This window comes from Xiphophorus maculatus, chromosome 5 (genome assembly GCF_002775205.1).
Source record: "Xiphophorus maculatus strain JP 163 A chromosome 5, X_maculatus-5.0-male, whole genome shotgun sequence".
Lineage (NCBI taxonomy): Eukaryota > Metazoa > Chordata > Actinopteri > Cyprinodontiformes > Poeciliidae > Xiphophorus > Xiphophorus maculatus.
The window spans coordinates 28,217,411-28,232,604 of record NC_036447.1 but is presented as its reverse complement, the minus strand read 5'-3'; the positions used below and the strand labels follow the sequence as shown (position 1 = coordinate 28,232,604).

General features: G+C 39.1%; 2 protein-coding genes across 25 annotated transcripts in view; one reads left to right on the top strand and one right to left on the bottom strand.

Moving 5' to 3' along the window:
• Positions 1 to 433: 433 nt before the first annotated feature.
• On the bottom strand, positions 434 to 8,030 carry ears2 (glutamyl-tRNA synthetase 2, mitochondrial). The gene is made up of 10 exons (XM_005813332.2): positions 7,707 to 8,030; positions 6,763 to 6,918; positions 5,932 to 6,121; positions 5,680 to 5,830; positions 5,239 to 5,560; positions 4,707 to 4,815; positions 4,384 to 4,537; positions 3,051 to 3,181; positions 2,843 to 2,978; positions 434 to 1,059 (listed from the first exon to the last, which is right to left on the bottom strand). The coding sequence occupies exons 1-10, from the start codon at positions 7,891 to 7,893 to the stop codon at positions 964 to 966; spliced, it is 1,632 nt and encodes a 543-aa protein (XP_005813389.1). The 5' UTR covers positions 7,894 to 8,030; the 3' UTR covers positions 434 to 963.
• Positions 8,031 to 10,189: 2,159 nt separating this feature from the next.
• LOC111608608 overlaps positions 10,190 to 15,194 on the top strand; it is a 73,227-nt gene continuing 68,222 nt past the window's right edge. For all 24 annotated transcript variants that reach the window (XM_023333628.1, XM_023333629.1, XM_023333634.1 and 21 more), the window contains exons 1-2: positions 10,190 to 10,292; positions 13,195 to 13,292. In XM_023333628.1, coding sequence (XP_023189396.1) covers positions 13,241 to 13,292 — 52 coding nt within the window. In that variant the 5' untranslated portion in view covers positions 10,190 to 10,292; positions 13,195 to 13,240. The remainder of the gene's footprint in view (positions 10,293 to 13,194; positions 13,293 to 15,194) is intronic.

The window sequence follows — 15,194 nt, the reverse complement described above, 5'->3', positions numbered from 1 at the left end:
AAAAGGCTTAGTAATCCTAATTCATGTAGATTTCTGAATTTGTAGATAGCAACAAAATTATCTCATTATTTAGGCCTTTAGAACAGGAAGGATTGTTTGTGTTACTCTTGAATGGCATAAAACAGGAAAACTTTAATCTGATTTAAAGCCAAAAAGTGAGGAAATAGCATGTTTTTTTAAACTTTTACAGCAGATGTAAATACTTGGCATGCATCTGGAATGTCTTGCATGTTTTGAGATAAGAGCTTGAAATGCAACTACTGATACTAGCTTTTTTTGTTGCTGTTGTGACCTGATTAGAAACTTAAAAAATAACTAAATAAAACAAAAATTAGATATATATATGAAAAAAAGCAACCATTTTTGGAGCACACAGAGTCGGAGTGGAAAACGTGACACAAATTGACGCCCGAGAGAATTTCCACAGAATGAATCCAACTGAAGCATTTTCTTTATTATTTTACTCTTTTTCAAAGTTTTTCACAGTGCCAGTGAACCTTTTCTTTATCTATAATTCACAACTTCCTGTTCCTCTGTGGTAATAAATATGATGCAACATCTAAAAAAAGACGAGAGACTGTTGCATTATGTAGCCTTCAAAAGCCAGAAAACAGTCACAATAAAACCACTTGTCATTATTCTTGCTAATATTGTCAAATTAAAACAAATTATTCCATCCATTTCGAATCAGTGGAGCATACACACGTTATTTTTCTGAAGTAAAACATTTACATAAAAAAACACCAAGGTACTTCCCATGCAGGTGTGCATAGTCTTTTTCTAGAAAAAGAAAAAAAATATATATATATATATAAGACACCTGACAAAAACAAATATTTATAATGTTTAATCAGCTGAGTCTCTTTCAAGTTTGACGGAGTAATCAAGTTTGATGCAAGTTTTGTGTTTCTCAACATACAGAACAGTTCGCCAGCTGAGTAAGACGTTATCTGTGAACCATCTTTAACAGGAATCTGGAGGCAGCAGAAGCTTCTGGAATCGATGTCTGATCTCTGCGGGGCCCAGAGATACCATCATCTCAGCAACACTGGGTCCTTGCTGCAACGCAGAGGGCAACAAATGTAGGCAAGTTAGGTTTCCTCAGAATACCAGACTGATTGTGAAACTGAATCAGAAGCAACTTCCTCATTCAGTAACCCTCCTGAAAAATGTGCCGCTTTACAGAGTCGCCACAGAGTTTATGAAGCGCTTTGCCATCTTTATAAAGCAAGACATGACAATTCTGCTTAGTCATGAAATAGATGGAAATAAAAGAAGTTACATAATGTATGGGTTTTTTTTTTAGTTTTTATGTGTCAGCTCAGGAAAGTGCTGAAAAAGTTTGAAATATGCAATTTTAGAAGAATAATAGCAGAAATGAAAGCCCTGGTCTGTAAAAAGTCTAAATGACATCCGAAGTCTCACAGGGTCAGGGTTATTTTCAAACTTAAATGCAAGGTTCACAAAGAGAAAAAATATTGCTTAAATTTGTAACAATCTCATTTTAGAGAGATTTTATATGCAAATCCATATTTTTTTTATTACATTTGAAATTTGTTCTTGTTTCAGAAACATGCAGAAGCCAGAATAAAAGATTGCTTTGTAAAATACAGACTTCTGAAGTCAGATTAAAATATCGCTCTTGTTGCGGTGGTTTTAAATATGGCTGTGTGATAAAACTTCCTGCTGCCAGTGAGAACTGAGATGAAGCAAAGCCCTGATGGTGTCAAAGATATACCCAATAACATTCCAAAAATCACGCCATAAGAGCTGTGCTTTTCAGGAAATATATTTTCCAAAACAAAAGCACAAGCTCTAGACCTGACACAGTTTTATTCTAGTCTACCAGACTCATTGTCAGACCCTCACTACTTATTGCTTACATAGAGTGGAGTAAAAACTTTTTTTTTTTTCCCCGAGGACTGGAGTTGGTGACCCCTGGTCTATAGAGACTACATTTCATTTCAACTTAGAAGAAACATTTTCTGAGTACCAAGTTGGAAATACTGAAGTCAAGATAACAGCTGGCAGGTCATTGGCAGCCCTGAGTTCAACATTAATACTGCAGCTGTGAGGAGGAGCTTTGTCCTCGAAGGCAGAGCCGGTTCGGACCAGGCGTTTTGCACAGCTGAATGGTTGCTATGGGAGATTGAAGGATTTCTCAAACATGCATAAAAGAATCAAAGGACGACTCCAGGTATGTCTCTGAGTGTTCTGGATATCTGTCCACTCAGCAGACTTCCCCATGACTGTGTGGTCTACTGACCCAGACTGAGAGACCACTGAAAGGCTGACGAAAAATTTGCAGGTGTTTTGTGTTCATCAGTTGATTAGTGTGTGACACCACCAGTTTCCAAGAATGACATTCTGCACAGTATTCTAATTTTCTGAGCCATAATCATTAAATTACAAGAAGCAAAGGCTTGAAATATATGCGTGTTGATTCTAGATAAAATGTACGAGCTTCACTTTCTGAGATGACGGGGAAGAAATATTGAACTTTTACGCAATTTTAAATTGTTTTTTTTAAATGTACCACTATAGCCAACAGGCAAACAAACTTTCAAAAATGATCTTTTCTTTTTTCTTAAAGATAAAAAAAAAAAATCTTTATATTCTTTGTATTCTGAAGAATGAATGCAGAGTATTTTAGCTCATCGGTTAGATTTTAGACTTTACTCATAAGGCTGACAAATGACTCATTGGCAGAAAGTGTGAGACCTATGCATCATGAGAGTGAGCAGCTCTGTGGTGTGGGTCTTATTAGCCTCAGTTTGAATCAGCCAACATCTGTTAAACATAACACACGCATTTTAGAGCTCAAAGCAACGTAGACTGGTACCTGCAGGCCACTGAGAACCAGGCGCAGCATCTTCATCACCTCTCTATACTTGGTAGCTTTGGTCTGCTTAGGCAAACTCTTTAGATCTTTGGTTAGTTGGTCCACTGACAGCTCCTCTCCCTGCTCTTCTATTAACCTACACACACACACAAATATTCATAAACTTGACAAAACACTGCTGATATGCCGTAAAGACCTGCTTTCAAACCTCAGAACTAACGACGCAATATGAGAAGCCTCCTTGGTCAGTGCTGCCACCTGCTGGATGGACAGGGAAGGGCGCACCCACAGATAGGAATAGGTTGGGCTTACAAGCTCCTTCATGGAAGTTATGTGACCCTGTTGAAGAGAAAGCAATACATTACTACTGAAGATATTACTTTAGACATGCAATGTCTTGAAAAACAATTTAAATCGGAAAATACACTATATGAAACTTCATGTTGATCTATCTCATAAAGTCACACTAAGGTTATTTTCCCACTTGATACTCTGGTAGCCTAGGTTTGATTGGGGGCCAAAATTGCGACATTTGCTGCATTTTCAGCTGGTGCAATTTGCTTTCACACTGCACTGTGTCAAACAATCCAAACTTATTGAAAGACCTGCTCCCCTCCACGCCTGTGGTGGCACTGCACCAAGAACCACCAAAGGAAATGACACAAAAATCTCATAGGAAGGCCAACGCAGCTTCCTTCTTCTCAAAACGTAAACAGAAATGGACTACAGTCAGATTTTAGCAGTTGCAGGATCTCTCTTTCATATTTTCTAAAAGACCACTAGCTACTTCTCCTGCTAGTGCATTAATTTTGGCTCTATTGACCCAGAATGCCCTGTGCTGTAGTCCACTTCCTGCTTTTGGACGGCCTTCGGTCCACTTGCATCCACACGTGCATTTGAACTGCGACTCAGTTCACTTCAACTGAACTGCGGTCCAGGTTTTTAGGTGGATCAAAGTTCACTTTTTTGCTCTGAAGCAGAGTTTACAATTGCGCATTCACATCTCATCAATCAAACCGCACTTTCAGGACAAACAAACTAGAATTTGATTTAAGCGGACTAAACAGGGCTGGTGTGAATGCACCCCAATGGACAATAAAATTTGTGATTGTACAAGAGAAAATTTTGAAAGTTAAGGGATGTGAATATTTTCACAAGCCACTGTCAAAGTCAAATAAGCTGGTGACTTTAGTTACTGTGATGAAGACAGATAGTGTTGAAACATTAGCCTTTACAAATTTTGCACAATAAAACTGAAAACTAAACTGAACTTTTGCAAGTTCAACGTCGTTCACTGAGGTAGCTGACACACAAAATCCTGCACAACAGAGGGTTTCGGAAGATGCAAAAAACTTTAAGTTTCTCAAAACATACTGCTTTTTTAATAAAAAAAAACACAATACAAAAATTAACAGACAACATATATGTGAACATAAAGGATTAGCTTATACTACAATGGAAACAGATAAAATAGCGTACTGAATTGCAGCAGGCCGTGGTGTACCGCTCAGTAGAAATAAAGCAAATGTAGCTGAGATTACCTTACGGAGATGTAGCACACGTCTAATATAATCTCCTTCAAGCACTTCTTTATCCTGGATCTCTGCAGCGTAAACCTGCTGGATTTGCTGCTGTAGATCTTTTATAAGCACACAACACTTCTGCTCATCTTCAATTCGCTGCTGCAGATGAATTCTGTCCAAAGTCCCAAAGAGAAACGGAGAGCAATCAATTTATGATTCTTTAGAAAAACAATAACTTCCGGTTGAGTAATTTCCAGAATAAGTTCCATTTTAAAAACAGTCTTTGTAATATGGTTGGATGGATTTAATACAGATTCGTATGAAGTTGATTTCTCCCCCACCTGTTGAACTCTGGTAGCTTCTCTAGGTCTAACAAAGCAGAGTGAGTTGTGATCTTTGAAGGATTAAACTCAGAAATCAGTTCCTCTAACCTCCGTCCCATTCGATTGGCTGTAAAACAAATAACAAATAATTATTATTACTTAAATTAAGTTAATATTGACAGCACTCATCTTAAGCTTATTGCTACTGGGGTGATCCTGATCTGATATTGATATCAAAAACTGATCCGATATCAGCCAAAAAACAAGTATCGGATTATATCGGCCTGCATCTAAAATCTCAGCTCCAGCATTTAATCTACCCTAGCATTTCTATCCATCAACACTTATATCCTGCACGCAGACTAATTAGTTAATAATAAATAGGTCCGTTTTTCTCTTACCTATTGTTCTCTCAATAATATCACTTGATCATGTCTTTTCAATATCGTTATCGGGCAGTACTCAAAGCTGCGATATCGATATCGTATCAGAAGTGAAAAAGTTGTATCGGGACACCCCTAACTGTTACATGCTGACCTTTGTCACTTACAGGTAAATCCAGATCCACAGTTGGTTGTGATATCCAGCAGAGCCTCAGGGAGAACCCCATCCCTACAGAAGTTTTCAATGAATATGTCCCCCTGCCTCTTGGACAGCTTGCTGCCGTCACTATTCATCAGAAGCGGCAGATGTCCGAAGGTGGGCGGTGTCCATCCCAGCGCGCGGTACATGAGGAGATGCTTGGAGGTCGAGATGAGCCACTCGGATCCTCGCAGAACGTGGCTGATCTTCATGTAATGATCGTCTACGATGTTGGCCAGGTGGTAGGTGGGGAAGCCATCTGCTTTAATCACAACTGGATCGCCCTCCACCTGAGGATAAGAATAAACAGGTTGAAGAAATGCACTTTGGTGTCCCCCCAGGTCCAGAGTAATGGCGTGCTGCCGTTCCCAACCCACACCTTTCATGGTGAATTCCCCTCCAGACCGACCTGGGCCACCTCGTGGCGGTTCCACCCGAAGATCAGGTCCTGGAAAGACTCGACACCGGCTTCCAGTCGAAACCTGACCACATGCGGAGCTCCCTGAGCCAGCTTCTCCTGGACCTGGTCCGCTCGCAGGTGACGGCATCTGTTGTCGTAGCTGTAGAAACAGGCAAACACTCAGTTCTTTGCAAAAATCCTGCAGACGTCTTTGATCCATTTTGGTTGTTCAGGAACAAATTTTCGAGACCGTTTAGGTACCGTGGTGTCTGGCCGGCCCTTAGAGCCTCTTTTTTCAGCAGCTCCAGCCTCTGGGGGCTGCAGAAGCAGTAGTAGCCATGACCACTCTCTACAAGCTTCCTGGCAGTCTCATTGTAGAGGTCTAATCTTTGGGACTGGAGGTATGGACCCTGGGGCCCTCCCCGACGAGGACTCTCATCTGGTGGAATACCTGCAGGTGGAGGTAGACACTAGAGACTAGACTATCCTTTATATAGTGATAAAATAAGGGTTTAAAATTGTAAAACAAACAGAAATAGATTCCAAAGTTAATGTTTTTAACTGTCTTTACCATATTGTACTGACAATTAGAGTGGATAGCTTTGCTACAACAGTAATCTAATCTTCACACCTGATCCTCTGGTAGACTCGGTTTAATTGGGGACCAAAATTCAGGGTTTCCCCCTAATGTATTAGAAGTCTGGTGGGCCACTAGGCTACACTTACTTCCCCACCAGGCTAAGTGTTGTTTATTTTAAAAAGGGGTTTTATACACCAGTAACAGTGACACTAAAGCTGGATCAAGCTAGGTTTATAGTTGACACACTGAACTGGGTGCGAGAAGGTGTGAACCAATTGTGCTGCACCTGCTTGTGTTGACCTAATAAGCTATTATTTCCAAATTATGATGCTTGCTCGTCAACCTCTACATTTTTTCAACTTTTAGCATTTTTTCAACACAAAAATCTGACTGCCCTAGCGGCCCTACCACTAGGCTTAGGTTTTCATTTGTTATATTTTCAGCTGCTTCGCTTCGTTCGCGCCCACACCGGACTGTGTCAAACAATCCAGATTCTTTGAAAAACCTCTTACCAGCCCACTCCAACATGTCCTCTATGGACTCTGCTGCTCCAGAAACCAGCCTGCTCTGATCCGTGTCCTCCAGTCGCAGGATGAACTCGCCTCCATATTTCTTAGCAAAAATATAATTGTAGAGAGCAGTTCTGAGACCTCCAAGGTGCAAAAAGCCTGTAAACCACAGCAATCAAGAACCAGACCTAGATAAGTAGATCTATAAGCAGGTGGTTATACATTAAAAAATATAGTTCTTAAATCAGACAAAAAGATGTTTCCATAAAAGAAATCTCTCATTTTCCAAACAGACTGGAAGTCTAAATTCCCACATGGCCATAAAACATACAATGCACCATGCTTTTATTAAAATAGTCTACAAACCTATTAAATGATTACATTTTCCTAAGTAAATATCCATCTAGCTAAGAACTTCAGAAGTACTTAACTAATTATTTCTTGATTAAAGACAATCACTTAACTGACGTTATTGCTTTTAGTTACAAATTAATTTAGAAGATTTAGACGAAAAAAATTGTCTAATGTGCTACTTATTGTAGAAATACATATTAACACATATAAAGCCTCTAATCCGCACACACGTGAATATAGTCCATCTGCAGGAAGAATTCACAGCGCTTCACTTTTAGCACATTTTGTGATGTTACAGTTGTATTCCAAAATGGATTAGATGTGTCCCCTCTCCCGGCCAAAAAACAAAAACAAAAACAAAAACTACACACATAATGCCAACAAATTAATTTTAGAATAAGGGTGTAAACTAGCATGTGGGAAAAGTGAAGCATACTTCAACTCTTGGCACAATCTGAAACTCCAAGTTTTACACTGAACATTATAAGCATGTTGTTTAATACGTGTATGCTTTACGACACACAAAGAGGATGATTAAGTAACTGCTATTATCTCCCAACATAGAATAACTCCACGTTAACTGAGGACCTTACCTGTGGGGCTGGGGGCGAACCGGACCCTCACCTCGCCCTGAACAGTGGAGCACCATCGGTACACAGCGGCTGAGTTTACCTGGGGCTCAGCCCGTCTGTGTCTGACTGCTGTAACAGACTGAAACCCTCTTAGAAGAACAGGACTCCGCAGAAAACACCGTCTGCAGGTCTTCAACCACACCAACATGGCGGCAACACGGTTTAATTACTAACTAACAACCAAAAAACACACATTGCGAGAAAGAACATGATCACATTTTAGCAGAAGCTCCCATTTGGCTTCTACTTTCTGTCAATGTTTGGGTCAAACGTGACTAATATTCTTCTTCGTGTGAGTAATACGACTGGAGAAACCACTAATGTTCCTAACACTGCCATCTAGCGAGCGGGCAGCTCTCTTTATGGCCAATTTCGTATTTTTCAGCTTCTCCCTTTAGAGGGCGCCAGAAGGCAAGACACCACGTTGCATTCGTTTCTCTGTTGAGAGATATGGAGAAAAAGATTCATCTATGCGTTGCGTTCCTGCCATATTCTGAGTGGCATGTTCATTTTAAAAGCCCATAAAAGTGTTCTTAGAAACTGCTTTGTTTTATATTATACTACATTACATTACATTATATTTATTTTTTAAATCTTTTACTGTGTTTTATTATTTCAGGACTTCTTTCATTGAGTATCTGTGCCTTCTACTCCAGTACATCTCTATGTGTTATATGTTGCATTCATGTCACACATTGCGTTTTTTGTTTTGTTTATTACTTTGAAAGTACTTATTCAAGTTAATTGGCTCAAAAGACGACTCCATGTGGTGACACTGGGGTTCAAAACATGCATTATTTGCAGCACTGTTCAGTAAAACAGTAGGTAGCCGTTGTACACTCCTGGTTGAGGAACTGAATGTTGCTCTTTAAGACGTTCAACACTTGGGATATCATCACATAACCCATGGCTGCCTCACAATTCCCTACAACGTTTTCTTCTAGCCTGTGTGATGTGTGTTTCTTGGTTTAACACTGAAAATCGTGTATCATTTTTCTTTCACTTCACAGCTATGCACCACTTTGCGTTGGTCTGCCTCACGAAATCAACGTCAAATGACATGTGACGAGAAAGAAACTAATGTCTGTCCCCTGTTTTTAGAATATTTTCCCCTTTTAATTCTGACATTTTACCTACAAGGGACAATATAAAGAAAGAAAAAAATCTTTAGGCTTATAGTTGTCCAATGCTTAGAACTCTAGTATGTCATAAATTATGAGTTTATGGATGCACCAAAATGCAGACTGGAGCTGGGAGCATGCTAACTGCTTTAATGCAAAAAATTGATCTAAAAAATGTACAAAAAACAACAGGAACCACAAGGAGCCAATGCAGAACAAAAACCAGAAATCCAGTAGCAATAAAAAAACAAAAAACAAAACAAGATTAGACACGGAGGAACAAGCAAGGAGGTACTGAGAATGAGTTTTATATTTACTGGGGAGATTGATTACTGAACAAGAAACAGACAGCTGAAATGGGTTGCAGGTGTGAGGGGAGAGAGCAGAAGGGAAGCTAGGGCCAAGGGAGAGTACACAGGAGCCTAGGAAATAAATCTAACCCTACAGAATAGCCAGACCAAAGAAGCATGCTTGAACTAGAGTAGCAAAGAATAACTAGACACAAGACATAAACACATCTACAAACACCAAGAAGGACTGAACAAAAAGTAAAACAGAAACCAGACTGATCAAATGATAGAACATGAGGAAGACAGAATAGTCAAACCTCAAAACAACCCAGAACATAACGCAGTGAGCCACTATTGACCATGTCAGGAACTGTGAGTCAAAAGTCTACTGTAATACAGACCTCAACGTATTAAGTCGTGAGAGAAGAAAACCTGTTAAACTTGATTTGGGTATGCTCGCAATGTGGTGTGCATGGGTGTGGGTTTGTATATGTGAATAAATTTAGTTCCCTCAAATGTTGGGGTTAAACACATTTCCTTGCAGCCCTAACAGAGCATGCCTGCATTTTTCTGATATGTTTACCTTTTGATGAAAGAACAACACAGACTTGTTTGAAAAAAGAAAGGCACATAGCTCGATAAAGGCATTATCCATCACGGTCACCTGTGATCAACGTCAGACCAGTTCACCCTTATTTTGGTGTTTCTTGGAACTGCAGTGGGGGTGGTGACAGATTACTGTTCAGCATTCAGAATAAATCCACGTGAAATTTGTTCATCTTTGAGTTTTCACATGGAATTAAGTTTTATTTTTACTTTAAACAAAGCTCAAGTAAATAAAACAGTATAAAATTCTGCTGAAGAAAACATGAAACATGAATCTCTCTTTTTTTTTTTGCTCACTTTCTCAGTAGCACTGATTTGCTGAAACGCCAGCTGTGACTGCATTGTCACACTACCTTGAATCCTAGTTTGGCTCTTCCCCCTTGAGCCACGGCCGAGGCAGCCACCTTCCTCACCTGTGACATCGTCACAAGGCAACACACCCTGCGCAATTAACACAGCAGTCTCAGGTATCAGGAGGGAGAGAGAGAGAGACGCTCCACAGCACCCGGAGGACTCCACATACAAACAAGGTAAAAGATTTCACTCTGATTTCAGGGACTTCTTGTTATACTTTATTTCTCTGCCAGACATTTTCTTAAAGGAGAGATCAATGAATTGTAAACCTTTAGGGTCCACAACATACAGTTGAGCGTCTTTTAAATGTGATCCATCTTTCCAAAAAAGAAACAAGAGAAATGCTGATTCATGCGTGGTTCACACCATCCGGACCGGTTATGAAGTGAAAGATTAAAAGCTTATGAAGAGGGGGGAAAAAAGGGAATTACAAAAGCAGCGACAATCTGATCCTTCATTGCTTGCTTCTCATATATAAATGCAAACAACGCCGTGAATTAACCAGCTCTGTTAGCGCCTTTCAACATCAATGGCAGTTTTTCCAAAAGTTCTATTTATATACATGTCTATTTGTAATGGGAACTTTGTAAGGATAATTACATCAGTATTATTTATTGCTGTATGACTCATTAGTTGTCAATCCGAACTCTCATGTTGTTCTTTTAAACATCATAATTCATTTTATTTCTTTTCTACACATTTGAAAGTTTCTCATAACTTTTAATTAATATGTTTGTCTTTACAGAGAATTTAGTTTTTTGTAAAAAAAAAAAAAAAAATTGATATTATTGTTTAAAGTAGCAGATTTTTTTTGACCTTTCAAACTTGACCTTTGAACTTGGGGGAATTTCTCTTTTAAATAACCCGAGTGATGTTTGCCCTTTCTCTTCTGTATTTACAAATGTTTCACGGAGCGATCCTGAGCAAACACCCAGATTTAAACCTGCCTGTCATTTATCCTCACGGGCTCAACACAAGACGAGCCTTTTCGTTTTCAGAACTGCTACATTAATTGTCTATTAGACAATTAGAGAAAGTGGGGTTATTACAGTGTAATCGCTTTGACAATTAGAGAAAATTAGAGAAAGTCACAAAAACCAAACAAACCCACACGTAAAGAAAATTTGCCGTAAAATTCAAGATTTGTGGTCTCGCCACCCAGTGATTCCTCTTCAGAGAGACTGAGACATGTTTGTGCGACTGCACTCACAAACTATTTTAATTGGTGTCATTATGTAAGCCTATTAATGGACGCTGGTAAACTGTGGACATAATCTCCCATTTATGTCAGATTGATGTTAATTGTAAATTAAATACACAATCAGTGTAGTGTTAGTGAGTGGTTCAAACTGATACCTATTTAAAGGGGCTTAAAAAAAGAGAAAATATTCGACATTAGCACAATTCATAAATTATTGATCACATGTTAGCATAATTGTTATCTACCACCTCAATCTTTTTTATATCTCGTGATGTAGACATTGTGATGTTTAAAGCTAAGTTCTGTGCCCTCAGAAAGGGTTGAAACATGGAGAAAGATCTGAAATGGCGATATTTGGAAGTCCTAAAAGAGACCTGAGCAATAATTTTGACTTTTTGTTTGGTATATTTTGCTGCAGTTTTTTTAAACGGTTCTAATTCATCAACATCATGTATTTTCTGGGGGTAAAAACAAATTACGAGGGAAGAAATTTACTCCAGAAAAAAAGACCATAGTGTGGAAGTACTACTCATTTTTTGATGTGGTTTTGTATAAGGAAGATATTTCTAAGTGGATTATTTTTTAAGCTTGTCTTTTGAGTTGAAAATAGTCGACAGCTTATACTTTAAATTTTACTGTAGTAGAGTAAAAACTCTGCAAAAGAGGCAGTAAATACTTCTATCAAAGTAATAATTTTGGGGTTTGTGTCTACAAGTTATGACCTAAACACCTGGTAGTAATTAAAACCTCAGCTTTCTTTCTTTCCTTTCTCCAAAGTGAAGAAAACACAGAGACCGGTGTTAGCAAAACTGACGTGTAATCGCTTTGACAGAAACATCAGCGTTTGTTTTACTGCTGAAAATCAAGGCTTATTTATGGCTGTTGGGAGCTTCCGTCCCAGATTTAATGACTGAACAAGATGTTGGATGAAAACAAAAACCCTTCTTATGCAGCCTTATTTTGTTCCAGTTGTTTTAAACTCCTTAAGAGTTGTTTAAATGTAGATATGGTGAAACTTAGGCCAGTAGCTATTTTTTATTTATCATTTATTTGCGGCCGTACGTTGAGGATATGCACAAAGTTAAAAACAAATAATACGAACAACAAAAATGTTTCAGTTCCATGTAAAAAAAAAAAAAGAAGGTATGTTTGGGGTTATTAGTCAATATTTAATATATAGAACAGTCCAAAAACATATTAAACACAATTTTGGTGGAAAACCTTATTGTTCAAGCTCAAAACATTGAGAAGACTTTGGTCCCCACCGGTTAATTATTCCATAAAACCAGAAAATTAAATAATAATTCAAATTTTATTCTCTGTTTGCCCCACGCCTCCACTCCTTGCCTTCAAAATAACTCAGATAGTTTTGATCTTTTTCTGACAGACGGAGGACCAAGAGAGACAATAAACGCGAAACATTTTTACAAAGATTTACTAGATGTCCCAACACCCATTGTCAGAGAGCTGAACGGTGTAAAGTTTCAGCATTCTTTCCACAGATCTATTATTGTCTCTGAATGTGTTTGTTGTGGCGTTAAAGGCCTCTTTATGCCACATTGACTGTAAAATATCTGATTGCCACTCCCCAGCTCCTGCTCAAAAGAAAAACGCAGGTATTAAGGTGAAAGGACAACGACAATGGATGGACAAAGCCTTCAGGACGGCTGTCATTTATCAGGCTTTGAAATAGCTTGATAAAATGACTTTGAGGTGTTCCACCTCTGTCACTGTGCTGTGATGTGTTGAGTTTAGTAAAAAAAAGTAAATAGTGCATGTTTTAATAGCCAAAGGCCGGTTTCTAACCCTGTAAAATCAACAATTGCTTTTCAGAGAATAGTGACTCATTGTCATCTTGTCTCTTGTTCTCTCTCTAGTGATTTTCAACACAAAGCTCTCTGATCCCATGATACTGGTCACATTATGAAATCACGCTACCTATTCCTGCTGGTTTACCTCGTTGGAGCCACCACTGGTAAGAGCAGGTTGTTTGTCTTCAAGCAAAACACAGTCAATCAAACTTTACAGACATAAAAATAAAAAAATCTGCCATGATTTGTTCTTCACATTCTATTTAAAACTCAAAACAAACAAATGACTCATTCTAACACAGTATGTTGTTTTTGTAAAAATAAATTCCCCCATTAGTAAAAGATACAGTGTTGCGCAAATGTTTCGATCCAAGATGGTTCCGATGAAATGGCTCGTCAGTCTTTGCTAAGGTCGTAACTCCAGTTCCTGAAACCACACAAGAAACAAATCTTGTAAAAGTGCTCGCGGGGTCAGTACCAACTCGCTGGGTAAAAAGGGTAAAACGCTCATTTGGTCCCATTTCTTAAGACCGTGGGAGGGTTGCATGTTTTTTTTTTTGAGTTTGGCTGCTTCTTGGTTCACCCGTCCTTTAGCTGTTGTCTCTGACCAACAACTAGAGGATTTTGTTGAATCTGCTAAAAAAAAAGGGGGAAATCAAAACTAGATGAAAGTGAGTGAATGAAGGTTAAATAAAGAAGTGTCAGGCTTAAAAAAACCTAACCCACAGTAAACCGTATCTGAAAGTCATACCTTTAAGAAGTGTCAGGCAAAGACCTGTGGCAGAACATTAGAGAAATGAAATGAAATTGAAATTTTAAAAAGCTTTTTCTCAAAAATCAAACTTTTGATTACGTTTCACCTTGTTCTGCGTGTCTTTCTGCTCTGAGTAGTGTCCTGAAATATGTGGCCGTAACAGGAAGTGAGTCCATGTGTTTGTACACAGAACATATCTGATGTAGAGATGACACTGTTTTTTTATGTTGTTTTTTTTTTTTTTAAATCTGCTCCTAAAATGTTTTTCTTGGCTTTACAATCTTTTTTTCTTCTGCGCCTATCCGCAGGTTATTTGGTCGTCTCCTTGATGTCAGTCTGCTGTCTCAGATTGAAGTGTGCCTTCTCCTGACAGATTTAGATCAGGGTTCACAGAAGCAGGTTCAGAATAGTCCAAAGTTTTGCTCTTAGTCTTTCTTGGCTTTTTCTACCGGTGTGTTTTGGGTCATTGTCCTGTTGGAAGACCCATGACCTGCGACTAAGACCAAGCTTTAGGCAGCACATTTCTCTCCACAATTCCTTGATAGTCTTGAGATTTCAAAGGTCCCATGGTGCTGCTTTTGAGCTTTGAGGCTCAAAAGCAGCCTCAAAGCTAGCCTGGCCATTGCCTTCCTGCGCTAATCCGCTCGATTCAAATATCACTTACAGCACAGTATGGGCTTTCTCCTGTTTACAAGGATTCCCTCTGGTACAATTTCAACTGGACCCATCAGTGAACCGAAGGTGAAGTTGTGAACGATGACGTTGATGTTCTGAGCTCTTTTAGAATTGTAGTCTGCCTGTGCTTGTAGCAATGGCGGTGGAGGAAGTGAACAAAGCTGTTCAGTTTGTGTTGACTACGCTGTCAAATACTGAATTAACATTGACAGTTTGGCTCAGCACGTCTCGCTTGACAGCACAGTCAAATTCTGGTAAGCTTCTTGCCGTTGATTCTGGGCATTACATACGTCACGGGCGAACGTTATTGATTGGGTAAGTTTTAAAACTTCAGCAGAGTCCACCATGCCTTCAGGAAGCAATCGTTTTTCTGTAGCAAAGAGTCCAGAAACTTTGGGTGAAGCAAATCGCACAGAGTAAGGGCCTGGTCTGACCAGGCTACCACCAAAGTAGGGACAGTCTTCTTCTCTTGGTATGCTTCATTTTTGCATTTCTGACCGTCAAGCCGGTGAAGGTTGCCGAAATGTTCCAGTTTTGTCTCATCCGTGCAAAGGATAATCTCTCAGAAGCTTTGTAGCTCGTCATCATCCATTTCCAGTTGTGCTTTCTCTTACGACTTTCTTCAAAAGTGGTGTCT

What these genes read in the sequence shown, in the direction of transcription:
- ears2 (XM_005813332.2), bottom strand. Translation starts at nt 7,893, where the DNA reads ATGTTGGTGTGGTTGAAGACCTGCAGACGGTGTTTTCTGCGGAGTCCT. An exon ending in GTGTGCTACATCTCCGTAAG is followed by an intron (nt 3,182 to 4,383) that starts GTAATCTCAGCT and finishes TCTCTTCAACAG; the next exon opens with GGTCACATAACTTCCATGAA. An exon ending in TGGTTCTCAGTGGCCTGCAG is followed by an intron (nt 1,060 to 2,842) that starts GTACCAGTCTAC and finishes TCTGCGTTGCAG; the next exon opens with CAAGGACCCAGTGTTGCTGA.